This window comes from Talpa europaea, assembly GCF_964194135.1.
Source record: "Talpa europaea genome assembly, chromosome: 15".
In the NCBI taxonomy this organism is placed as follows: Eukaryota; Metazoa; Chordata; class Mammalia; order Eulipotyphla; family Talpidae; genus Talpa; species Talpa europaea.
In genome coordinates this window covers 85,206,568-85,234,339 of record NC_140083.1, presented here as the reverse complement: position 1 = coordinate 85,234,339, position 27,772 = coordinate 85,206,568, and the positions used below count along the sequence as shown (strand labels likewise).

Sequence of the window (27,772 nt, the reverse complement as noted above, 5' to 3'; positions counted from 1 at the left end):
TTCATCAATTTTTTTCCTTATGATTGTTACCATAAAATAGCAAGCTGCAACTCCTAACAAACCACACTGTCATCAGCATGTCTCAGTTGAACTGGAAGATGTGAACATGAAATATACTGGGAGGTCAGCATTAGCTCTACCAATTTATTGTAATAAAATAGTTTTGAAAAATAAAACAAATGAAGTTTGTGATACGTTGAACATAACAAACAAGAAAGTTCAACAAATACAAAAATTTAGCTTGACATAGCTAATTAGAAGATTTCATTTTAATACTTATGTTTGAAAAACTGCAGTTAACCATGTGGAGACAAAACATTAAATATACTTTCAAAGATAGACTTTAGTCTGAATGCAAGTTAGAACTCTCCATGAATGAATACAGACCATTCTTTTAATCCCCAAACTTTTAATGCCTGTGCTGTTAAAATATTTTCTTAATCCTTATGAAATAAAACCAAGATAACAACATCAAGCTATACCAACCAGAGGAATGACAGAGCACGGGTAAGGAATTATATGAAAATTAGTATGACTTGGTGACAGGAGAACAGATTTTCTGGTTGCTATAATCACTGTTTATAGAAAACACTTTCAGACACCACTACTATAGACGATGTTCAGTGATCGGGAGGCTCATCTAATAGACACTCACGCAAAAACTCCCCCTGCCTGCCCCACCCCCACCTCTGAAGCTCAGCACTACTGAACTGTGGTGTGTCATCTGAATCAGGACAGTAGTATGCTTGCATACTCTTCTTGATGAGCTTCCTTTCTCTTCTTCCAGAACAATCAAGAGAAAAAATTTAAAATTTTAATTATCTAACACTATATCCTAGAAAAACAATTTTGAGCAAAGTAATATACACTGAAGTATGAACAACATTACTCATTAAAGATTTCAAGGAGGAGGTGATTTACCTACACAGTATCTGCTTCAACAGACAAGCTCTTTCCTAATATTGTCAACTCTAAACCAAAAAACCAGAACCGAACCAATTATGTGGCCCCTTGGCATTTCTAAAAGACTGTCACCTCCTAGACAGAGCCAAGTTAAATCCTTATTTTCTATAAATGCTGTATAAACAATGGTTATGAGACAACTGAATTAAATACATGTTCAAAAGGATTTTAGAATTTTGGATGATGAAGAATCCTATACTTTTCTCAGACAAAAAGATCTGCAATATTGTCCTTATTAATCCATATTCTACATTTAATCTATACTTTGGGCACAGGAAATTAAGTATTAAAATATAGAGAACAAAAAATTGACAATTTAAAATGAAATTCAGAATTTGCAAACAGACAGCAAAAAATGATTAAAGTTCAAATTTCAAAACCAGTCTGTCATTATTTTGAGTTTTTGAGACAGAATTTTAAAATGGAATGAAATAACCAGTATGAATTTTATACTCAGTGACAGTGATATTTAAAAAATAAAGACAACTCGCATTACTTCAATCAATGACATAAATATTTAACAAGTTGGAAAAGAACACGGATGAGAGCAAGATCGGGAAACTCACTGGAGAGAAAAAGGGGAAAAAGGAACATAATCTCAGATCCCCAGATTAAGAGATCTTTAAGGAAAAGTTACTTGTTAAAATATGTTGTACAAAAAGAGGTTCATAAAATTTTACACTTATAAAAATTTTAATTTCACATTAAGTTAAGAAGAAATAATTTTGTTTAATTAAAGGCATGGTGAACATAAAATGCTCATTCTCTAATATTCCCACCAATGATAAAAATAATCCAGAGTTTCTGAATATGTAAAGATCAGATCCTTCCATATTTGGAAAAAAAAATTTGTATGAAATGATAGTCTATCTTCTACTATGGGGCGATCACATGCTTCCTAATTGAGGAACATGTCAGTGATATTCTACTACCAGCACTAGAATGAGCCATGGAGGCTTAAATCTTCCACTATGAAAACAGAAACTCTCAAATCACATAAAATATTCATATTCTGACATGTAAGACCCGAGTCTACTCTTCTTGAGCCATGACACACACGCGTTTCACTTTGTTTGGAGAGACCTACCTGAATAGCTGAGTTCATGAAACACGTATTTCCCAAGTTACTTAGGCCACAAAGGCCTGGTTGTTCATTGTTTCTTCCAGGTTCTGAATAATCATAGTTCTTATAAGCAGTATACGATGGGAGACAATAATTTGAGTTTTTCACACTGGAAGAAAGCAAAATATATTTTTCATAATACACTCAATTATTACATATACCATTGTTATAATGAACAGAGTACCTTAAACCTATTTGAGATAAGTGGTCAATCATTATATCTTCTTTATAAAGCACTTAACTCAAGAACTTTTTAAGACATGAAGCTGAATCAAGTCTACGGAACAAAACCAAACCAAAAACCCTTAAATGAAGAGACTCTTCATCCAAACCAAACCATCTCCTCATATACCATGTCATACAATACAAACCACTAGTATATCTTTCTACCCTTGATTAACTGGAGCAGCTTCACAGCTTGCTCCATTCTTCATTGCTCCATCAAATTTAAAACATTCAGATTTTAAACACCACCCGCAGCAATAAATCATCTCATTTATGTCCTTTTTACATCCTGCTACTGTAATAGCGTGACAACAGTAGAAACAGGGAGAGTTGTGCGTTACAGGTGAGAGCAGAGATTTTCATAGCCTCTGTGACATCACTGTTCTGATGCACTGTGGATTCTATTTATAGTTTCTGTGCTAGATCAGCAAAATCTAGTATTCAAATACAGAAAAAAGACTGAGGTGATTGGCAATGCAAAAATGAAATGCTTCTAAGCACGGACACTACAGTATGATTTGGCTTTCCTTTATTCTAGTTTAGTTTATTTAACTAGATGCTTTGTACTCTCAATTATAACATCAATCTTAGAAAAACTACATAATCTTCAACTTTAGAGAATTAGAGCTATTTCTATACTTAGAAATAACACAGTCAATCAATAAGTTAAGTGATCCCTCTTTTGTTACATGTAGTAAACAAAAAATTTTTGTCGAAAAAATGGATTCTCCCTTAACTTTTAATAGGTTATCTTTTAAAATATTTATGATGGACACCTTGGATATAATTCAAATGTATACTTTCAATCATTTTTTTTTTAATTCCATAGAACAAACCTGAACAAGAATCAAGGTCATTTGCTAAAAGCAAATGATGACACAAATAAAAGACTACAGTGTTACAGACTGCATGATAAATCAGAACTCCAATAATCAAATGGCTACAATTTATTCCTAGTGTTATTTTTTAAAAATAGTTTTCACTTATAATGTCAAATATTTTCAACTGTTATCTTCTATATTTTTTATTGGATTATTATAATATTTTAAATGAACTATACTACTGCCTGTCCTAACAAAGCCTTTAGCGAATACACTCCCCCACCAAAAATAAGCTAAACATAAAACACAGAAAGAAAATCACATCAACCAACAACCACACACACAGTCCTAGCCCACCAGATGTTTCTGGATTACTTGCCCTGCAACAAGCACAACAAAAAGACCTTAAGACCAAAAGGTCCTGAAAAAACCCACCCGGAGGTAACAAGGTTAGCAGGGCTCAGCAAACTGAAACCTTGGATCAATTCAAATTCAGAATTGTGGACTTACAGCTACTTACTTGTTCTACTAAAAATAAAAGTATAAAACAAAAACTAGAATTCAAGCATCTTTTGGTTTTTGCAAATCACTGTATGATTTATATTTTATACTTTGTATATGTTCACTCAGTGATTGGATTCTTGGATCTAACTACATGGGCATGTAACTACAAGCTGAATCCTGTTTTTCTTTTATTGTTATAAGAAGAATGAAAAATCAAATATATGACAAAAATCAAGGCCTCTATTTTCTACAAATTAAAGAAACATATTTCAGCTACAAAAATTTATAGAAATTAAGGACAATACACAGGAAAAGTGTGCCCAAAGGTATGCTCATGCCTATACACACATGCACACAGAGACACACATGCCAGGAAAAAGACTGAAAGCACATTTACATGTTCATTCCATAAGCATATACTGAGATATCTGTCTCTCCACACATGTAACAAATGGATGCTGGAAGCTCTATTCTTCTTTGTGGCAACAGGATGGAATTTGCTGGGATAGGGATTCCTATTTACTGAGAAATGAACAGAAAACTTATTTGCAAAAGCAGGTTTTTGGATTTGTCTTTTAAAATCTGAATCCTTAAAGGATAGATATCTACAATTAGTTTAAGTGAGGCGGTAAGTATACATCTTACCCAAAGATATAGTCTAGTTTTAATAATTAAAATTGACAAATCTAAAACACTTGAATGTTATCTTGACTGACCACTTATAACCCACATTTTGTGTGTTCTCTAAATCAAACATTAAAATCTGTCATGGAAAATAACCCAAACCATTATTAGTTCTTTAAATACTTTGACAAAGAATGTGGAAACCTAGGATCTATAGACTACCTCTATTATCTTCCATGGCTATTTCCGGGATTTTCCCCTAAAGAATATAAACTAGTCCTAATCCTACTAGGTTGTGCTAATTTGCAAAAATAAACAAAGTTGCCAGCAGTAAACAAATGTTAATTTCAGGTGAATTCTGTATTATAATCTACTTAAATGATACAATGAAAAATATAATTTTAAAATAAAACTGAGCCTTATTTTTCTATAAAAATTTCATACTGACTTTTAAATTAGTATTGATATTTGATATTATAAACCTGTAACTTTATACACATAACTATAATTATGCTTACTTTGCTGTTAATGAAATGATGTTTTCAGCTAAGAGCTCGCTAAAAGCTCGCCAAGAGCCAGATGGCTGGCTAGCGCTGCAGTCTCCAAATTCTAGCTCCATCTCATGACCTAATTTCTTAAAGGGAGTCATTTCTATTTCATATAAAAAGCTTTAAATTAACAGAAAAAAAGCAGTGCGCTCCAATGTGGAATGCCAAGAGTTGAGACAATAAATACATTCAAGGGAGTACAATGTCAAGGCAAAACAAGCAAGACAGAAATAGGCATGGGATAAAAAGAATTTGCCACAAACTTTGAATCGTAAATGAGGCAAAAATAAATACTGTATGGACTAGTAGGTAAAATTACTGCATGAGTTAAACAATGTTCTGACAGCTGATTCTTCATATGATTAATCTATAATAAAAACTGTTAAGCTTAGATGAAAGAATTTCAAGAGTAATTTGTTTCTACTTTCATAATATTCTTCTGAAGAACTTTATATCCTACTAATCTATCAATGTAGGACTGTCCAAGTCTTGAATTTGTAAATATATTTTATATAAACCTGTGTGTCACAACTACTGAACTATTTTTGTAAAAATGTTTTTTATTTATTTTTGCATAGAAGAACTGGGATGCAGGCCAGAGGTGCCGCGGCGGTTGGGATGGTGGCAGCAGCAAGAGGATTCGGCAGAGATAGAGTGCAGAGCAGAGTGGGGAGCAGAACAGGTGGATTTATTGAAGTGCACTGCTGAGGGGAGCAGCGGGGGAGACAGGAGAGGTCTGCTGTGCCCTGTGGGTAGCTCCCTGGTCAGATATCGAACTCAGGCTATAGAGGTGACAGCACTGAGACTCTACCCCTAGGCCGCCAGGGAGGCCTTACTGATCTTAATCTATACTTTCTACTTGCAGACCATCTCCACATACATGAGGTTTCCAAAACGTACTTAATCCAAATTTATATACTTTTAATGAAAGAAACTATGCTCTTTTTCCACCTGAAGGCTAAGGCTGCTACTATTTCCAAAAGTTGAATTTGGAAAAGTTAAGAAATAATTTCTAAGTGAAATAACCATTTAGCTAAGTCTAATGATAATTTCAAATTTAAAAGTAAAAAAACTTTCCATTTTATAAACGTTTAATTTTTTTTTTAACAATACAAAAATTTACTCTTAATCTTTATTTGTAAGCAGGCTGGTATCCTAGAAGATGCTATTAAAATTCCCCAATCTGAAAGGACCAGTTAAGTGCCTAAAATAGAGCAACATAAATAGCTAAAACTATAATCTAGTCACAGGAGTAGACTCCTTAGTCAATCATGTTAACTTAAGAAACAATCCAATTCTTATTTTAATACTTTCTGCAGTGAGAAGTTTTAAGATCCTACTGGACTATCACATCTTTACTATGAGAGGGGAAAGACCAAAACAGGAACACAGGAGACCATATACACTAATATGGTGACTCTAGTCAAAACACCGTGTTAAAAATCTCTCCACAAAGTAGCAGTAAGTGCATGTTATACTTCGACTGAATTCTTAGGGGAAATGTGGTAACCGCATGCAATTGGTGGAAAGTAATATTTTACCTCCTATGGAAACTTTTTGATGAATTTAATTAAAAGAGATCACATAGAATGCAAATCAAATTAAAGGGGAATATTTCTTTTCATTCTTTTTGCCTGTGGATACAGAGTTTTAAGTAGAATAGGACATGCTATGGCCACTTTGGATTTTCACACGGCCTTCACTACTTCACTGTTATGTTATTATACCATGACACATCTTTTTATGAATTCTAAAATAAGGGAACACATATTTTAAATCTTTTTGATACACACAACAAACTCTTTTCTAGAAAAGTACTTCAACTCTAACCACTCCAAGAGAAACCTTGCAAGAATAGATATTACTTAACTTTTCCCATTGAGCTAGAGCTGAGGGAAGTGGATGGGGGAATTTTTTTTGTGGTTTTAATTTACAGATTTCTAGTTAGTGGTGAATGTGAAGATTTAAAATATTTATATATGAGAATGTTTTTATTTTTATTGGCCAGCTGTGTCGTTTGCCCATTTTTGCTTAGAAAATTTATTATCCAGTGATTTTTGCCATTTTAGCAATTTTCCCTGTTTATTTATCATTTAATTTTTACATGCCTGAAAATTATTCTGGATTTTAAGTCCTGAGGAAATATTCTCAAGAGTACTCTAATTATACTAACAATATTTCTTGAATTATCTACTCATTCCCCATTAATCTAGAATGCTTCCTGATGACGCAAATTCCTTTATAGGTAGATATCCATTTCTAGGTTGTCTTTTCTATTCGGTTGATTTTAGATCTATTCTACCAATAAAAGAATTCTATTGAGTTCTTGTATATTTATAACAGGTTGTGATCTTTAGTAAAATAACCCCTATTTTTCCTTTCCAAAATTTTTTTTGTAATCCAGATGTACATTGAAATCATTTTGTCAAATACTCACCCCTCATATAAATTTTAAGAGAAAATTAATTCAACCTATAAATTCAACTAATGGTATTATTTTAAAGATTTTTTTTTCACAAATCAGTGTTAGCCTTTTAAAATTTATTCTGTGGGATAATCAGATGCCATTTATAAACTAAATTAGTGCAAGTATTTAACTAAATACTGTTAGCCTGATACATAAACAGCAATATAGGACTCAAAAAACTAAAAAGAGGATAATTGTTTCTGGGTCAATGTTCTCCCCCAAATTTGACAGGACTGATTACAAATAATAAAAAAAATTCTTTTTATCCTTTTCTATGAAATAAAATCCATGACAATTTTCAAAGCAACAAACTCAAGTCAGATGCTATAGTAAAGCCCAAGAGATTTTCAACCTTTATTGTATAAAGCACACACTGCTATGTAACTTCCATAAATTCCAAGATTCTGAATATCATTCATGACGGGGCAAGGGAATTATTCCTATGAACTTTAAAAGAAAAACTGCTTTTTTTACTAAACATAAAATTTATGTAAGCTTTCCAGCTGAGATTCACTGATACTTTTTAATGCTATACAATAGGTGATTTACCTAGCTAGTTCTAAAATGACATCTAAAATTGACACTCTTTCTAAAATTTGAGTTCTAACAGATTTCTCTCTGTATTTTAATAACTAACGTTTATAATGTAAAATTCTGAAAGTGCTTTATTTCTCTTTTAGTAAACTACTGTAGTACCTGTATTAAATCAAGAGGTTTATAACTGCCCTTTGCATCTTGTCAAGTTACTCCTAGAGAACTGATGAGTAATTTAAAAGAAAGTCAGTCTTAATGCATTCAGACATCTAGCCTAAATTTTAGATACAAGAGATTTTTTGAAACCACAGTAGGGCGATCAATTAAACAAAGAGTTTTTAAGATTCAGTGCTTACTTTCTGTTGTTGATGTTGTTATAATTATTTGATAGAGATGAAGGAGAGATCTTTGGTAAAGTTGAAAAATTGGATGCACCTGGGGACCTTTAAAAATATGAAAATGTTAAATTAGATAAAAAAATGCTGACTTTTGAAATTATGAAATAAAGAAAAGAAGTAACAGATGACAATGTATGTAGTAAATGAATGCTGGAGAACACAGACTTATGAGCAAAATCACTATATATATATATCCTTTGGTGTTTGATTTCCAAAGTATTCTTTCAGATGAAAAATAATTGTACAAAGGGGAATTATTTTCAAAAGAAATTTATCAAATTAGATGTACAACTTGGTATTGTTCCTATAAAATCTACTAACCCAATACAGCCTGAGTTGAGGTAACCATTACTACATTCACAGTCAACAATTTCCTTCAATCAATGGAAATAAGATAAATTTTTAAAGGAAGCATGTAAAATTAGTCCATTTTGTGTCTCAGGTACCATGGCATTCTAATTATACACAGCATTGACTGAAAAACCAGAGGATTTACCAGTACTTAAAAATGTAAGGCAACAGTGAGAGAGAGCACTAAGAGAATTCTAAGCATAGTCCCAAGAAGTTATTTTTGGCTAAAGCTATCTCTGGTAAAAATGAAAAGACATAACCTATATATTACACACCTCACTAATTTAGAATCTTTTGGGAGAAATCTCAATAATGGCTTTTAATCAACTAATAACATGCTTAACCAGTATGATTTATAATCAGTAATATAGAATTGATTGCATTAAAATATTTGAAGGTCTCTGAAAGATTTAATTTCCCTGGTAATTCTGAAAACAATTTTAATTTACTAAACATCTAGTCCATCTAGTCCATGAGTTAAACTTTCAGTTCAGTACATCATCCTCATAAATTCTAAATTAGTGAGGCCCAAAGTGATTAGTTTTTAAAAACTATTTTCTCTACTCAGGTGCTAATGAAAACTGAAATGATCAGCGGGCAGGAAGGTATCATCTGCAAACCGTGCTTTTGGGTTATTTGGATTTATTTAAATCTGTATACTTGCAATGCACTGTGCAGAATGGTGAGTAATACAGTTTGTCACATACAAAAACTTATTTAACTTTTAAAAGTTATATATACATTATGGACTCTTGGTGAAATTGTCTTCATTTTAAAGGAGATTGCTTTTGCTAGTGCAGTGTACACACAGGTAGATTAAGTGAGAGTCGAGAAGGTAGAGAATACATCTTAGAGTTAGCTTTAATGATGCTAATATTTTAAGATATTAATTTTAAAATATTAATAAAAATGCAGAAGCATGCTGGCACTTTTGCCTTCGCAGTGAGAAACTTAAATGTTCAAACTGTGACCCGTGTCTTAATTCAATTCACTACATCTTTTCAGGAACAGCTATCAAATACAGATGTAAACTAACACGTTCCTTGAATTTTACTTAAATTAAAAATTACGGAACTATTCATTATTTCATCCGAAAAGGTGGCTAATGTATTCTGGCCCCTCTTTTCTGCCCATCTGTGGCCTTTATTACTAATCATTAGCAACTCTACCCTAGTGTTAGAAGTTTCTGTGAAACTCATTAAAACACTCACTTATTAAATGATTACTAGGTGCTTCCTCTTTCTTCGTAAGGACCAGGAAGACAAACACAGAGAGAGTTTCTGATCTCAGCTCACAAGCTTGTGGGGTAAATGAAATATAAGCAAAATAACTATAAAACACGGAAAGTCCAAGAACAAACTTTAAAATCACAACAAAATATAAAAGTTTGTGGAAAGTAATATGAGGCGATTTGAAAATGATGTGAATACACGGCGGGCAAGTGGGACTGGAAGCGGCCTGGCTCTGGCGCAGCACACGCAGCTGCACGGGCTACACAAACTCTGCCGTGGCCCCGGGATTACCCACAAATTGAGTTTGGTGGGGAGAGAGGAAGAATGTAGCGCCCGGACCAGAAATTATGAAGTTACGCGTGATAACCTTCATGTGACATGAAGGAATTTGGATTTCTTCCAGTTGTGCTGGGGCATGTTGAAAGATTTTATAGGAATAAAATCAGCTTAATCTGATTTGTTTTCTATGAAGATTGCCTCTTGGGGAAGAGAAAAAGACTGCAGACTGGGAGATCAGGTGCAGACTCTCTAGCGAAGGCGAGCGTTTACGAAGGTTGGAAATGGGACAGCGGCGTGGGCGAGGGCAACACGCCTTCACGTTCAGAAAACAGTTCACAGGAAATAAAGTGCATGGACCCCTCGGGGGTTACGAGCTCCTTTCAGGATTCCAGTCCATGAGGTCGAAAGCACTTTGGCAATAATACAAAGGTGTCATTTAAGTGGGGGTAGGTATTTGCAACAGTGGGTACAACTGCTGGCACCTCTGCACGATTAAAGCACACACAGTCGTGCATCACTTAATGGCACTTCAAAGACAGACTGCACGCCACGCGGTTACGCGTCCAGGCGTGCTGCTGCCCCCTGGGCGGGCGTGTGCAGTTGTCCTCGATGGCATCCGCATGCCAGTGAGTGTCCAGGGACGCACTTCTCAGACCGTGTCCCCTTCACGCACGGGATGTCACTGTGCTCTTCACTGCTCCCACAGTAGACGACAGCTGTCACTTTCACTTCATATTCTTATTTGGAAAAATAAAAAAATATTGATTTTACTAAATCTCGTCCTTTAATTATGGTTCTTTTTACTGGGAAGTCAGCATGAAGCACATCTGCTCATGCCCGAGCAACACTGTTCACATGCGGAAGAGACTGATGATTTAAATTTCAAGAGGCAAGTGTCACGCTTCATGGCATTACTCTTTTCATTCGTTTACAAAAGGCTACTTGGCAGACATTTTCTCAAAACTGAATGAAGAGAGCCTGTCACTTCAAGGAAAACAACTGGAAGTATTTGCTGCCAACGACAACATTCAAGTGTTCGTGGCAAAACCAGAATTTTCAAAACCTTGACTTTGCTACCATGAGCTGGAAGCTTCTCACTTACACTTTTCTCATGAGATGGGTAACATTTTAACAGGTGTGATTTTTAAAAATAGTGTATAATGGAATATGCCAACATCTGGTATCTGCATAAATCGGTGAATCAGTATTTTCCAACTGCATGAGGTTACACACAACAGATGTTAATGCAACTGTAGAACACATTCATTGATATGGTTTTAGATTCCACATGGCAATTAACCTTTATCATTAAACATGGTCAAGTTCTGATGTGGTATCAATCATCTGAAAATGCTCCTTCCTGTTTCAACTATACAGATACATCTGCGTAAAGCTGAGTTTTCTTCAAGTACTTTAATTCAAACAGTGTCGTATAATAAGCTGAATGCAGCACATATGAGAATTGAGCTGTTTCCTATTCAGTCAGATATTAATAAAACTTACAAAAATGGAAAACAGTTTTCAGTAACCTTTTTCTGTTATGGAAAACAAGTTATTTTTCATAAAATATCATCTCTGCCGAAATACAATTGTTTAGTATTGTTGTTTATGAATAGTGAATTTTTACTTTTAATTTCTAACATACTATCAATGGATATAATACATATAAATTAACTAATTTTTAAGGATGTAAAGGAGCCCTGAGACCAAAACCTTAGAAAACGTCAGGTTTAGGAGGTGGCATCTGCAAGACTTGCTGGCTAACTGGATGACAGAATTGACGACAAAGGAGGAAGTCACGATGGTTCTGGCTTCAGGTTGAGGGTATAAACCCATAAAAGGATGCTGGGTTCAACACAGACACATACAGAGCACTGAAACACCAAAAAGCAGAATATACATTTTTCTCAAGCACACATGGGACACTGTCCAGAACAGACTACATTCTAGGACGCAAAATAAATATCATTCATTACATGAAGACTGAAATCATATCCAGCATCTTCTCAGACCACACAGGTATCAAACCAGTTATCAACTATGAAAAGAAAGCAGGGAAATCTTTTAATCATGGAGACTGAACAGCACACTACTGAAAGACCACTGGATCAATGAGGATTCAAAGAAGAAATAAAAACTACCTTGAGACAGATCATAACAAGCACACAACCATCCAAAACTTATGGGATGCCGCAAAAGCAGTATTCAGAGGCAAATACATGGTCACAGAGGACCACACCGAGAAACAAGAGCGCTCAAATAACATCTCTCTTAACGTGAGAATTGGAAAACAAGAACAAACAGATCCAAAAGCCAGTAGAACCAAAAGAACAAAAGTTAAAGTAGAAATAAACGAAATAGAAATGAAAACGACAGTCCAAAAGATCAATGAAACTAACACTGGTTCTTTGAAAAAAATAAATGAAATGGACAAACCTCTAGTAACGCTTACCAGGAACATGAGGGAGACACCATCTCACGCCCCTGGGAAGGACCCATGTCCAAAAGACCAGAGACAAGAAGTGGGGGTGAGGATGTGGAGAAAGGGGAGCCTTCTGCACTTCTGGGGGGAATGCAAGCTGGGCCGGCCCTATGGAAAGCAGCGTGGGGGTGTCTCAAAACACTGAACATTAAACATGGATCTGGCACCTGACCCAGGAATTCCACGTCGAGGCGTCTCTGCACTCCCATGTTTGCCACAGCACCACGTACTACGGCCAAACCACGGCAACAGCCCACGTGCCAGGACAGACAGGAGGATCCAGACCACGTGGAACACACCCGGGGGGAACTATGCGGTGGTCAGAAGAGACAGGCGGCAGTGATGGAGCTTGGAAGGCTCATGCCAAGTGAAACAAGTTAGAAGGGGACAGATAAATGCGGATGGTGTCACTATGGGTGGATATAAAGTAACTAAATCAACAGCCAGATAAAGACAAGCTGAAAAGTAACCCTTGACGGACTCTGAGGCTCTGAGGGGAAGAGCCAGAGGGAGGAAGCAGCACAGCGCCCCGTGCCGGCAAAGCAGGGTGAGTGGTGGTGGGTGCCCTGTGGTGGCCATCACTGATGGGGGCACCCCAATATTTCCTCACCTAAAAATAAATTGGACAAAATAAGTTTTTAAAAAAAGGACTTTGTTAAACGTTGAACGGGTGTTAAGGATTAGTTGAATATTGCCTTTTTACAGAAGCTGTCTATCAAAACAACAACAAAAAACAAATAAAAAACCAAAAAGAAAAGAATGGTATTTGGAGAAAGTTCATGATTTTTTTTTTTTGTTTGTGTTTTTAAAGACCAGAGATCTCTGCTTACATTTAGAATTTGGAAAAGCAAAGAAAGAACCAGTGCTGTCTACTAAATGTGTGGGAGTGCGCCAGGCTTCTCCAAAGTAGGAAAGGCGAAGTAAAGAAAAAAGCAACGTCTAGGAAGCCTTGAGGTAACCCTAAGTAGACTGACCTTAAGAATATGGAGATAGGGGCCTCCCTGGTGGCGCAGCGCGTTGAGCGCAGCGCTGTGAAGCTGTCCGCAGCCTCTGCAGCGCGGGTTCGATTCCCGGCCGGCCGGGGAGATACCCACATGGTGCCGCAGACCTTCCTGTCTCGCCCGCTGCTCCCCTCAGCGGTGCTTTTGGTCTCTCTGCCTGTTCTGCTCCCAGCTCTGTCTCTGGTGAGTCCTCTCACCTGCCTCTGGCCTGTACCCCAGTTCTTGTATAAATAAAGAAATCTAAGGGCCTCCCTGATAGTGCAGGGGTTAAGTCTCAGCACTATGAAGCTACCAGCAACCACTGCAGCACAACTTTGATCCCCCACCAGGGAGCTACCCACAGGGTGCAGCGGACCTCTCCTGTCTCCCTGCTGCTCCCCTCAGCAGTGGGTTTCAGTAGCCCACCTGTTCTGCTCCCCACTCTGTCTCTGGTGAATACCCACCTCCCCCAGCCCCGCACCTCTGGCCTATTCCCCAGTTCTTGTATGCATAAATAAATATATCAAAAAAAAAAATGGAGATGAGAGGGAAGATTGACGAGGTCCACAGGTAAATTAGAAGTATGATAATACTTTTAAAATCCTGTTACATACGTTACCAATGAGCGATCATATATTACATTTCTATTCTGATTCTAACTTCTGACATAGAATTATATATATAATCCAATCTAGCTAACACCTGTGGACTTGATTTCAGGTTATTTTACAGGTTGACTAGTCAAGTCTGTGAATTAAAACCTGAGTCTTTTATCGTTCTTCTTTGATGCAATTTGAAATTACACTGTTCATTACCAGTTCTGTTCTAGTCACTTTCTAAAGAAAGAAGAAAAAAAAAAGTAGAATAGTAAACACGGTTACTTACGTTGTGCTAAACTAATTTTGGCCAGTTTGAGTGAGGTGTAATAAAAGGCAGTAATTCAACTCTTAAGATAGAAAAAGGTAAATATCATTTAGCTAGAATAACTTCATGGAGAAAGAAAATTAAACTTTATCCTCAACAAATGAACAGAACATTTGAATTAGACTGTTCCCCAATGTTTCAGCTTAAAGCATGCAATTCTACGTTTAGCTGAATTTCTTATTTCAACAGAAAAACACTGCATATTTTTTATAAGTCAATTATTAAAGGTACATGGAAATTAAAAGTCATATTGAACAACCAAAATATAGAGAAGTATGAGTGCTGACACAGCAAAATAATTTTTAAAATGCTTTTTATAGTTCTGTTCAAACCTGACATAAAACAAGACAACTTTGTGAAATCTAACATTAAAAGAAAAATTAAGAAAAATGAGACCAATCTTAAACTTTCACCATTTCTAATAATCATTTCAAGATAAGTTCTTAGAGAAAAAGAAAAATTTAAATATCTTGAAAAAATTAAACTTTTATTGTTAAGAGAAACAGAGTAGATCAGCTCATCACACATTTGCTGTGTGCCTCCTCCAAGCCAGACAGAATTTTAGTTAGGGATTTACACAGAAAAGAAGGGAATTTATAAATTGCTTCTCGTAACTTTATTTTGCTCCTTGTTTTAACTGCGTTATGTGCTATTTATGTCAGAAAACATTTCACTTTTAAAAAATGAATTCAGTTGCTTTTCTTCAGCCAGCATGACTCTTAGCACCAAAACCGCAACCCATTTTTATTTTCAACTATTTATTGAAATTTACAAGCATACACAAGCTCTCATTTATGTAATCAGTCACTCTCAAAAATGAACATTCTCCCTGTCTTATCTATAACCACCTTTACCTCTCTTCTCCCCTATTTCTATTGGACTATTTTAGAGCAATTTCTACGTAGGCACAATTTCACCTGTAAGCACCGCAGCAGCATCCCTAACAGGAAGAGATCGCTTATAAACACCATTAGCAGTCTATTCTCATCTCAGTTCATGTTCATTTCCCCCACCAGTTTTCTCAAAAGCATTTCTCCTCCTACCCTCAGTTGGTTAGGCTGAAGGAGAGTCCAAAAACTGTCCACAGATCTCCCACAACAGTGTTTAGATGTGGGAAAGGTGTACGGGAATGCACTGTCAGCACTGCAGAGGAGCATGTGCACGCCTACTCCAGATCTTAGGGAATATTAAATTGAGGCACCTCCAAGCAGAGTTACAGGGAGCTTGTTCGTGTGCAAGCACAAGCATTTTCAAAAAGGATTTGGTATTTGGACAATTAAAATAACCAAAAGTAAGCGATTTATTGGTAACAGCAGAACATAGGAATGTCACTCTAATAGCATTATGATGGGCTTGTCTTTAAGTGACCAATACCTAGGAAAGGATTTAAGTATTTAAAATACATAATGAACTTTCTCTGCTTCTCCAAGTGTCCTGCCCTTCAAATCAAGTACCACCTTAGCCATCCTTCTCTTGCAGGACATTGTATGAGTGGGCTATGCCAGTTTTCCCATTTTTGAACAAAGTATTCACCCCCTCCTTCCACACAATCTCTTTTTCATGTCAGCGTGCTAACCCCACTCGCTGAATATGCTGATGCTGTCTATCTTTCCACCACAGCCTCTGCAACATTTAGCACTGCTCGCCGTTCCCTTATTTTCTTGGCATCGATGACAAAAGAGAATCCATGATTATCCCATTTTATCTCTCTGTTTTATAGCATTACTTATGGATACCCTTTTTAGGCTTAGTATATAGTTTTCAACATTTTTTTATTAGATAATTCATATATTCTTGTATTTCTCACTCCTAAGAATACAATTCCACACCTGCAATTCTTATTACTCTCCAAGCTTTGGTTTTCTGTCCTTAACTGCATCTTTGTCAACTGTGTTTGGCTGTTCCATTGTCTCAAAATTTAGCGTCTCAGAAAAAGTCATTCTTTGTCTATTTCCTAATTACAATAATAAGAACAAGATGAGAAAAAAAGTCAAAGAAAAAACGACAACAAATTACAGTTGGAAATATTATCCCAGGCTTAAGACTTCCATGTTACATTTCAAATTGAGTGTTGGTTAATTTAAAATATATGAGTATGATACCAAAAGGCGGTGATGAATAGCTGACTCTTGGGTTATCTTCTCAAATCCTACAAACCCAAATCACTAAATCTGTATCTGAACAAGTTTAAAATTGGTAACAAATCTATATGTGTTCACAGATACTTTAAGAGTGCATTTTTCTCTGAAGTATGATAACCATATGCTTTTCTGTACCAAAACAAAGCTGTCATAGACAAATCTACCAATGTTTCAAATAAGCAGATTATTGTGCTTATAAATACTTTAAAAAGTCTTAGTATATAAAAAAGTCTTAGTATAGCTAATCATTAAAAGGAAATCAGTATTTTTAATGAGTATCCTATATATATTAAACATTTTCAACCAAATAAGTCTATGCACTATATCTGAATCCACTTATACAGTTAACCTTGCAAATATATTTGCAAATAGGACCTAACTACTGCCTAAAAAATTTGAATGAAGTATACGCTAAGTTTTTCTAAACAGGAACATTATGGAAACATGTAGGGAAAAAATAAAAACAACAAAAACTGCAGAGTCACCTAGATGTTTATTATTTATCCTAACCAAAGAGTAGCATGCAATGGTTTTATTTATAAAGTGTTCCCTCTGTCCAACAGAGCATGCAGGGACAAAGTGCTATAAAAGTATTAATATGGCATTAGATTAAGTTTATACTTAGTATTTCAGTCACCAATGTGGAATTCCGCTAATCAGAATGACAGATGGCAGAGCGGCAATGTGTGAGTAAGAAGTTTTCCATTTGATTTCTTTCAGTCTCTCAGGCCTTAAGTGACTGATGTTGGATTCTTCTCTGGGTATCTTCTAGCCGAATAAAATTGCCTTCTCCACAGTCATCAATGAGCCTCAATTTTTTTCCCCACCAAATAATCATATCTTCTGTCAGTATTTTTTGAAATTTATGAAAATTTTTGAATTGAATGCAATTTTCGTGGTATCTTTCTAAGAGAAGTTTTATTTCAGAAAAAAAAAGTAAAATATGGTTCTATTTCTGTAATATTAATCTCAACAACACTCTTTGAAATAATTATACCTAAATAAAGCCATACAGAAAGTACAAAATTTAGTCAAAACTTAATAAATTTAATGAAGTCACACTTCAGAACCAATGGTGAAAGAGGTAGGTGTTAACATTAAACAAAATTTCTGGATATAAGGTTAATCTCTAGGCTTCTACAATTATTCTAATTTAAAATAATTTTTTAGAAATACAAGATTTAACTAGCCACACAGTTCTACCTGAGTAATAAGACTATCCCCCCTCTCTTTTTTCCACAAATCCTTCCCTTGCAAAGCAGCAGTGGCAGCTCCTGCGCACCTGTCACTGTGCAGGCGCCTCTCTTTTCCTTTCTCCTTTTCCCAATAAACCTGTCCTTAAAATATGAAAAAAAAAAAAAAAAAAAAAAAAAAAAAGACTACCCAACTGATGTCAACATCTCTGGAAAGCAAATGGTCAAAATTTAACAGAATAAAAAAACTTAGGGGAGTTAACACTTTTCCAAGGTATCATTAAATCACCTTTTTGTAAGAAAAATTTAAATGACAGAACTTCGCAAAACAGACAGAATTATTCATTTAAAGGTGTGCGCTAATTTTGAAGAAAATTAAGTACCAGATGGTGTGTATCTTTCATTTCTTAGGTGAGCAACTGCTACATTATTATTGAATTATTTAAAATCGTTATTTTAAGGGTTTCAAAAAACAGGTTCCCAACCCTTATTAGCAATACCTGAAATTCCAAAAGCTCCGAAATATAAACATTTTTTCATAATCCACTTGAGGGCAACCTAACCTGAATCACTATGAGGCTATTTATAATTCTTACTTGTCCTACCTAGTGTGAATATTTGCTACGTATTAACACGTTACTTTATAAGAATCCTCATGGGTTCCAGAGAAAAATTACAATAATAGGTGCCACGAGTACCACATTACTTCACAAAGGATCGGAAAGTCCGGATACTGAAACCCAACCGGTCCTACGTGTTCTAACAGAGCGTGGCTCTGATATTTCTAAACCTGTTATATAGATTTTCCCCCATTCTGGATGCTGCTTTTTCACTCTTGTTGAATGTTTTCTTTATTGTGTGGAAATTTAGCTTGACATCATCCTGTGTGTGCATTACTGTCTTTTGTGTCATATCTGAGAAATCATTACTTAGGTCTATCATGAAGCTTTTCCCCTATGTTTTCTTCCAAGCATTTTATAGATTCAAGTATTATGGTTAAATCTTTAATCCTCATTTAATATGCATGTTTAAATATCAATCCCTTGATAAAAGGTTAATATTCAATATGTAAGAAAGTTGCATAACTCAATAGCAAAAAAACCAAAAATAAGCAGGTTAAAATAAGAGCATAGGGCGTGAATAGCCATTTCTCCAAAGATGGACCAGTGACCAACAGGTATATGAATGATACTAAGTATCAATAATCATTGGGGAAATGCAATCAAAATCACAAGGAGATATCAATCCATACTTGTTAGGATGGCTGCTATCAAAAACACAAAAGATATAACTGCTGTCAAAGAAGAAATTGGAAACCCTATACACTGTTGGTCAAAATGTAAAATGGTGCAGCTGCTTTGGAAAACAGTATGGAGGTTCTCAAAAAATTAAAAATAGAACTACCATATGATCCAGAATTCTAATTTCTGAGCATATCCCAAGGAAACAAAATCAGCATCTTAAAGAGATTTCTGCACTCCCAGGTTCAATGAAGTAGAATTCACAATAGCCAAGATATGGAAATAATATAAACATCCTTTGAAAAGAATTTAATGATGTGGAATATATATGAAACAAAAATTACTTAGCTGTAAAAGAGAAGGAAATGCTGCCATAGGTGACAATATGGATGAACCTGGAAGGCACTATGCTAAGTAAAATAAACCAGACAGAAGGACAAATACTGGATGACCCCACTTATATGATGTTTCTAAACTAGTCAAACTCATAGAAACAGAGAGTAGAATAGTTTTTGCTAGAAGCTGGAGGGAGAAATGGGGAGTTACTATTTAACAGAAATAAAGTTTCAGTTATATAAAATGAATAAATTTGGTATCTTATAAAATGCTATAAGGAAATTATACTGCATGTGCACTTAAAAATTGTCAAGAGGGCACAGCTCTTTTTCTTACCATAAGTAAAAGAAAAAGCTAAAAAGATTTCTAATTCTTCATTGTGCATTCATCATCAAAAGCTATTCACACATTTCTCTACCCATTTGTGCTTTTATATTCAAAAACATTTATTTAAGTAAACAGAATATTTTCACATGAAATTCATTTTGACAACTGCATTTTAACAGGTACTGTTAAATCACAAAAAGCTTGACAAACATTAAAATGTTTAATAGTGGTTTGACTGTATTAGACAATGCAACATAGTATCTGTAATGTTTATACTGTACCTTATTTTAAAAGACATTTGAATTGGAAATCCTTTTAAATACAGCATATTAATGGAAATTTCAGTAACTTGTATACTGAATATAAAATATTAACATATATAGGATGTATGCATATATTTGCAACATACAATTAGATTCTTCTATCATCCTGAATTTCATTATCCGAAACCAAAGGCTTTGAAGTCACGTAACAAGCCACACAGCTTGGAGCACTTACTTAGGAGCAGAAGGACCCCTTGGCCACGTTCCGTCTTCATTTTTCTGCTCTATCACTAACACCTGCAAATATGACACAATAAAATGGTGTTTTTCCTTAAAATAGCTTTAGAAGATTAACTGAATATAATAAGACACTAAAGCAACCCTGGGATTGTCTAACGGACACAGGAGACACAGTGAGGAGGTATTTGCAGTTTACTCCAGAGCTGGGCAAGGGAGAGTGAAAAACAGCCCTCCAGTGTAAGAAGTCAGCCATGAGGTGTCACTGAGAGGAGGACACAGGGAAACCAAATAAGGTATCAGGAAAAAAAATAATAAACAAAATTAACAGACAACTATAAACCAGACTCTCTGCAGGGGAGGGGAGGCAGAGGGTTCCCAGCGGGGAGGGCAGGCCCCAGGGGCTGTGGTGACGGTGCACGGGCGACTTGTGGTGGGAATTTTACAGGGACTACACCTGAGAGGAGAAAGCAAATATTGTGCAAAAATGAACAATTATGTAAAATATACATAAATTTAGAAGGAAAAAAGTCAGCAATGATAGTCAGAAGGAAAGCAGGTAAATTATTAAGAAAATAATTTGTTCTATGAACTGAAGTGTAAGTAAAGATAAACCGAGTAGATAAAAATCTAAATTCCTTGAGTTTAGGGAGTACATTTTCTCTTTCTTTTCTGTTTGCAGCTTTTAACATAGTACTGTGCAAATAACAGATGCTCAATAAATGATTATAGTTGCTGTTAAGCATAATGATGCATGATTTTAGCTTTTATGCAGATACTGAGTAATAGTGGCACAGATAATTCCAAATTACATATTACACATAATTTATTTGGGGCTTTGAAGTTAGTTTTCACTTACGTTATTACCATGCAAATTATAGAATCTCTTAATATATAAATGATGTCACATTTGTGAGAATCGTACCGAAATTCCCTACTGCAGTATGCAAGGTAGAAAATCCTCTCTAATAAGTAAAAATTACATGTTAAGACAGAGCTATACTCTTATTTAAGAACAGCTCAGAATAAGCTTTCTCATAGCTTCTAGTCTAAAAAAAGCATTTCTTCTAGTTTTTGCTATGGGTGTGTCTGTGGAAAGAAGATAAACTAAGAAAAAAAAAATTAAATGAACAAAAGAAATATGTGATAATCCCAAGAAGTTAAAACCTAAACTCAAAGAGGAAAACTTTTATAGAAATCACAATGAAGAAAATTCAAGGTATTACAAATATAAACATTCTACATATGCTCAATTTCATTAACTTTTTCTTACACTTAAAATTTTGTTACAAAATTGGTAACATACTCTGGAGGAGTGTATATTTCAGGCAGTTTATAAATTGGCATTCGAATCTTAACCAAATTAAATGAAAGCCTATTTCAGAATACATATAACAAACATTAAGAAAAAGTTCATGGAGCCAAATGGTTGAGTATGCTAAGTATTAAAGTTTTTCATGCATTCAACAACCCCCGTGAAAGTACATGTGGCATAAAAAGAGGAAGTGTATTCTTATCTACCATCCTAATTCTTCCCTGACCACATTCTCTCAGTACCCACCACAGACAATTAACCATTATCGTTAATTTTCTGATATTATTCCAACAGTCATGTTTATTGTTTACAATCACTGATATTAACATTGAAGGTTAAATCTCACCCCTTTATTCAAAGAATCATTTTCTGAGCAAAGTATTTCTAGAAAGATTTCAATATTTAATTAAATTGAACACACACACACACACACACACACACACACACAGGAAAAAGATAAAGACAACCCATTTTGGGAGGCAAACTCCTCAATAATATATCTTTTCCTGCTTCCTAATATATTTTCATTTTTAAAAATACTTGTATTTAAAATCAAAGAGTGTTTTATCATCAGTCACAAAATAATTTACAGAATCTACAAAATTTAATGCATGTTCTTTAGAACATTCTTATTTTAAAAGATCAAATGTCCTTGTGGATATTTAATCTTACTAAAAAATTTGTTACCTTTGCACAATCTTGTAAATGCTTTCCTACCAAGAATGTAAAATTATTTTAAATTCTTTAAGCCTCAGTTTTCTAATGAAAATGATAGTCATTACGTAGAATCAATCACTGAAAAGATCTAAAGAGAGAATTTTGCATATTTCAAATTTTATTCCTAGTACTCCTTCAAGAGCTGGCAGAGGGTATCGAAGGAGAGAAACACAGGTCTAGACAGGAGGCACTGGCTGGATAGGAGGGGATGCAGCCTGACAGCGGAGTTTCAAGGCCCTCCTCCAGCTTCAGTGAGGTAACTCTCCTTTTATTGTAATACAGACCAGGCTTTCCAAGACTTCACTCAAAAATATAATGGCTAAAATAAACCCCCAAAGCACTGTTTTTATAGCCTACTACAATATTGACATCTAGCAGGCAGTCACTAAAAATTAATTTGCCTCTGTTCTTATTTAACGTTGTATTTATTGATGTCAGTAGTCATTTTAATAAAGCAGAATTAAACAGAAACTCCCATAATAGAGCCCCATGCTCAGTTTTAGATACTAAAAGTCAAAACAATATAACCAAATATAACCAAAGTCTAAGCAAACAAAAACCTCATAGTCTAGCTGGGAAGCTCAATAGATGGACAAGTATATCATAAATGATACAAAAGACATATATGTACATCATTATGGAAATTAGAGAAGAATTTTTTCTTCAAAATAGAAAAATTCTATACCTCAAGTAGATACTGAGAAAAATTCAATCAGGATAGGTTGAAGAGATGATGCAACACTGGAGTTGGAATGCGAAGAACAAATAATCTGATTTGGTCAGGTTACATGATCAGGTAGGATGGTTAATTCAATATTTTAATGATTTCAAGGACTTTTTAGCGGATGGATGCAGAAACCAGGAAGAAGGTGCAATGGATGGAATAACAACCTGACAGCACTGGGGTACGTAACAGCACGGTACGCTCAGCGAACTGCCATTCAGTTTGGTACTACCAGTGTCAACACAAAGATGATCTAGAGATACTGGAAGACTGGACACAAGGGCAAGCCATGATTTGTGATAAGAAACTGGACTTTATTATACAATTGTTAAGGAAAGGTTTACGAAGGGAAAATAATAAGGTTTACATTTTAGAAAGAGCATCTAATAGAAATAAGGAAGAGACAGAGTAAACACGTAAGACTGCTGAGAGGAGGGCTGGGAACAGGAGGGACAGAGGAATTCAAGAAGTACCGAGACAGCAGAAGTAACAGGGACTTGCTGATTGTTCTAACCATGAGATGATGAGAAATGTCTCATCACTTTTAATTTCTTTGGATTCTCTCATAAAGACAGGCCAAATTGGGAGCTGATACTTGCTGGCAGGAGTTAGTGACCTTAGCTCACTGCCTGCTTTTGTTTTTGGAACGCGGACACACCCACTTGTCTGAGTCAGCACCCGTCGCTGCTCTGGTGGTCCGACCACGGCGGTCACACCTGGACAGACACCATATGCCACTAAATCAAAAACATTCACTATTTGACGCTCACAGTAAGTTTACTGACCCATCTTATTACCTTTTTTTTATTTTATCAAAAAGAATTCTTTCCGTAAAGTTGTTTATTCTATACCTCAAGGAGGGAAGCAGATGTTACAGCTGATGATCAGCAAGGATAGGGAAGAGAAAGGAAGAGGAAGTCAGAGAGAGTAGAACCCATTAGAGACTGTCAGGATATTAATAAAATTTGTGAATTTAAAGACCTTCATGTATAGTATGTTTGAAATAAACCGTACTGCTAAACAATACCTGTCCTTGGTATAAACCAGCATCCTGAATGGTGCTGTCTGGTTTATTCAGTAGTTCAAATGTATTACTCATGTATTTGTTCCACAATCTGGTCTCCTTTTCATCTGGAATATTGAAGATTTTTCTTATTTCCTTTTCAATTGTATCTAGATTTAAGGAGGAAAGATATGTAAATATAATAAATACTTTAAAATATACCAAATATAGACCTAAGTGCTCATCAGCATAGAAATCCTACATTTAAAACCTGATACAGTATCAAGAACAGATGAACAAACATGTAGGAAATATATCAGGACAACAAAACAAAACAACAAAAAAAAGTTTTTAAGACCAGGTGTGCTGTTCAGGAACAAAATAGTAATCTTAATTCTGACAGTAACTTGGGATAATTTAGATTTCAGAAAGTATGAGCTCAGTTATATAACTAACGCACACACAAACATATATATATATATATTTATATACGTTATACAGGATGAACTTAACTTTTACACATTATAAAATCAATGTCTTTTCTGATGATAGGTATTAGTTTGAAATGAACGTATAGTCAGATGCCACAGATGGAGAATATTTTTAATTATATTGATAGCATAAACAATTTAAGAATTACTTAAACAAACTGCATATAATTTACAGCTTGATTAGCTACCTAAAATTACACTGAATATATGGACACAGAGAAAATGTCAGTGACTCTTTGAAGCGATGTATGTATTGGCCAAAATTCTTATTTTAAAGGCGAAATCCTATATTTCACTCTAAATCTATTATCTAAGTGAAAGTAGTCTTTTCCTTAACTGGAGTAGTTTTACCTCCCAAAAAAAAGACATAGGAATATCTATGTTTGAGAATACAGGTGCAATTAAGTTCCACTATCATATAGTTAAATAAATCTTAAAAAATGTTAAACATTAAAAAAAGGTATTAAAAAGTGCTATTGAATCTAATTCTGGTCAACTTGTCTGCTCCAGACTCAAGAAAACAGTGATGAAAATATTTATGACATACAAAGAAAACGTATCTCCAAATTTTAGAAATCATTTAGAAAATATTTCTAAATCTTAGAAAACAAATACAATATATATGTTCTCTGACGAAATATAAAAATCCCTACCTATCCTATGCAATTAATTTAATATAATACTATAGTTTGTGGTCTAGTCAGCAGTTAATTTTCTGTAATAGTCATGTAGTCAGTGAGAGTTTTATTATGGCATTAAGTAGTAAATCTTCTAGTTTATCTCAAAACTAGAGTAAATTAGCCAGAATATTTAAATGATTACATAAGATAAATAGTATTTGTCAGTATTGTTTTCTATTTCAGTATGGTTGTTTTTTTCCTTTTTATTGAAGTATAATAGTCATGTAGAAAATGTACAAGTTATCAGTACGTTATGATAAATTTCCAAACCGGAAACACTCATGTAGCTAGCGCTCCAACAAGAAACAGAGTATTACCTAGGAAGGAAGCTGGAGGAAGAAGCTGAGGAAGGGAGGTCATTTTAGTCTTTTTATAAAAATGAACTTTTTTTCCTGATTGCAGAAATAACTTTCTCTTTGCAAAAAATTCAAAATACATGTAAAATGTCTACCTATAGGTGATCACTGTCAACATGTTGATATTTCTTCTTCCATTTCCTGTTGTTAGTGTTTCTTACATACACACAGGCGTCTATGTGTATAATATACTCTAAGCAAACATGCTCCCTCCTCACTGAATTTTATGATCTACTAATGGGGAAGACACCTATGGCAGGAGAGAGCAATGCAAAGGTCCTGCGGTGGGAATGTACTCGGTGTGATTAGAGCAACCTGGTGCATCAACACGGCTGAAGAGAAATGAGCAAGGTAGAACTAAGACCACAGAAGTCCTCCGCATGTAGGGTAAGACAGGGTCTTGTAAGCTATGGAAATATTCTGTTTCATTCCAAATAAGAGTGGAAGTCAGAGAGGAGTTTGAACAAAGTGGCACGATCTAACAGACACTCTAAATGTTCATTTTTGCTGCTCGTGAGGAAGAGAAGGCAGAATGTCCAGAGTGGAAGACTAGGCTGCTGCAGCAATTCAAACCAAGGTGGTGCCAAAGGAAGCAATGTTACCTGGTTAAGAAAGAAAAAAGATTCTGAAGGAATTCTATGAAAACATCCTATCCGATTACAACATAGGGTAAGAAATAAAAGAGAATCAAATGATACCAAGAGTTTCAGAGTAACTGGAAGAATGCAGGCGTCAGTGATGACTCAGATGGGGAGTGATGTACAGATCTGGGAGGAAAGGGAGCGGGTCTAGTTTCATATCTATTGTATTTTGAGATTACACAAGCGAGGGTAGGGAATGGTTGAAACAAGAATTAAAGGAGAGTCATGGGTAGGAGATAGAAACTTACGAGCCACCATTACGGATGAAGTGCTTAAAGCCAGGAAATTAGAGGAAATCAGGAAGAAGTGGGAAGTCCACGGAATAATCACAGAGACACTCTGGTGTTTGAGGTCAGAAATACAGGGTTCTTACAAACGACTCTGAGAAGATGCAGCTGGTGAGAATCTGTGCCCTGGAAGTCATGGAAAGAGAAGCAGCTTCTAACTGGAAGAGTGACCGCTGTGCTGAGTCTGCTGTCAGGAGGAAAGAAGGCTTCGACATCACCCACGGATGAGGCAAGGCAGGATTAAAGACTACAGCAGATGCAGTGTTCAAGGAGCGCTGCGCTTGAATGCTGAGGCAGCAGGCTCACGAGAGATGGGAGCGCGCGAGCTGGAGCTAGAAAGCAGAATGCTCAAATTGCGATTTGGCAGTCCAGGTATGGACAGTGAGAGTCTAGGGTGTAACTATGGGAATCAGTGGCTGAGGTTGGGAATCAAGATCACTGGAGCTGAGAACATCAAGAGACTTAGAGTTTATGTTTATTTTTCCATATATCAATCAGACTTACGCAATTAAGAAAAGCATAGAGGTAGAAAAATATTAATATAGGTAATAGGAATACAATTGTGACAAACCTTCTACATGGAGTATTTGATAAGAAAACTAAGCAATTCTAGTAATAACTTTTACAAAATATTTTTCAAGATGTTTTAAAACCAAATTTTATCTTTCTTATTGCAACATGTTCAATGGCTATATATAACAATTTAGGCAGTGAAATATTCAAGCGCAAAGTACTTTGTCCTGATGTGGTAAATGAGTTAGATAATGCCTATGGCTACTATCATTTTTATTATATAGTACTAGTTGAAAATGGAACATTTTATTAATTTGGTTAAAAAAAAATAGGTACTTAGCGTTCCTAGTTTTATTGACAGAGCTGTGTTTCACATACATAGCCACCAATACTTTGATTATTTTTAACCAAAATTTTTAAGCCCACCACAAGAAAAAACATAATTCCCTTATTTCCTCTCGCCTCCCTTAGAAAAATATAATCAGCTCAGTTAACACTTGCACAGACTGTACGAGGGAAAATTAAGGGACGGGACTCTGGCATATGAGTCCCGGTGAGGAGCTAAAACACTGCCCGATCGCTTGTACCAGGGTGACCCTTGGGAGGTCATCGAGCCTAGTAAGCCCTAGCGTCATCAGCTGTAAGATGAGGATACAGTGTTGCTGAGGTTTAAATGAGAGAACTCCTTCCAAGTGCCTAAAACATAGCAAGCATTCAATAACTGTTAACTACTGTGATAGCCAGGAAGTCTCTAAAATTCCTGTGATTAATTTTAACTGCTCAACTTTTGCTTACAAATTTTCCTGCTTAGAAATTTTTGCTGTAATCATAAACTTTCAAACTTTTAATACT

At 35.3% G+C, this 27,772-nt stretch overlaps 1 protein-coding gene across 2 annotated transcripts in view; it reads right to left on the bottom strand.

The window, feature by feature from the left end:
• USP15 (ubiquitin specific peptidase 15) overlaps positions 1-27,772 on the bottom strand; it is a gene marked incomplete at both ends in the record, with an annotated part of 88,213 nt that overhangs the window by 28,969 nt on the left and 31,472 nt on the right. Inside the window, 4 exons of one of the 2 annotated variants that reach the window (XM_084255678.1) lie at positions 2,051-2,195; positions 8,166-8,252; positions 20,192-20,253; positions 23,977-24,122. In XM_084255678.1, coding sequence (XP_084111804.1) covers positions 2,051-2,195; positions 8,166-8,252; positions 20,192-20,253; positions 23,977-24,122 — 440 coding nt within the window. The remainder of the gene's footprint in view (positions 1-2,050; positions 2,196-8,165; positions 8,253-20,191; positions 20,254-23,976; positions 24,123-27,772) is intronic. The other variant, XM_084255679.1, reaches the window with a different exon arrangement.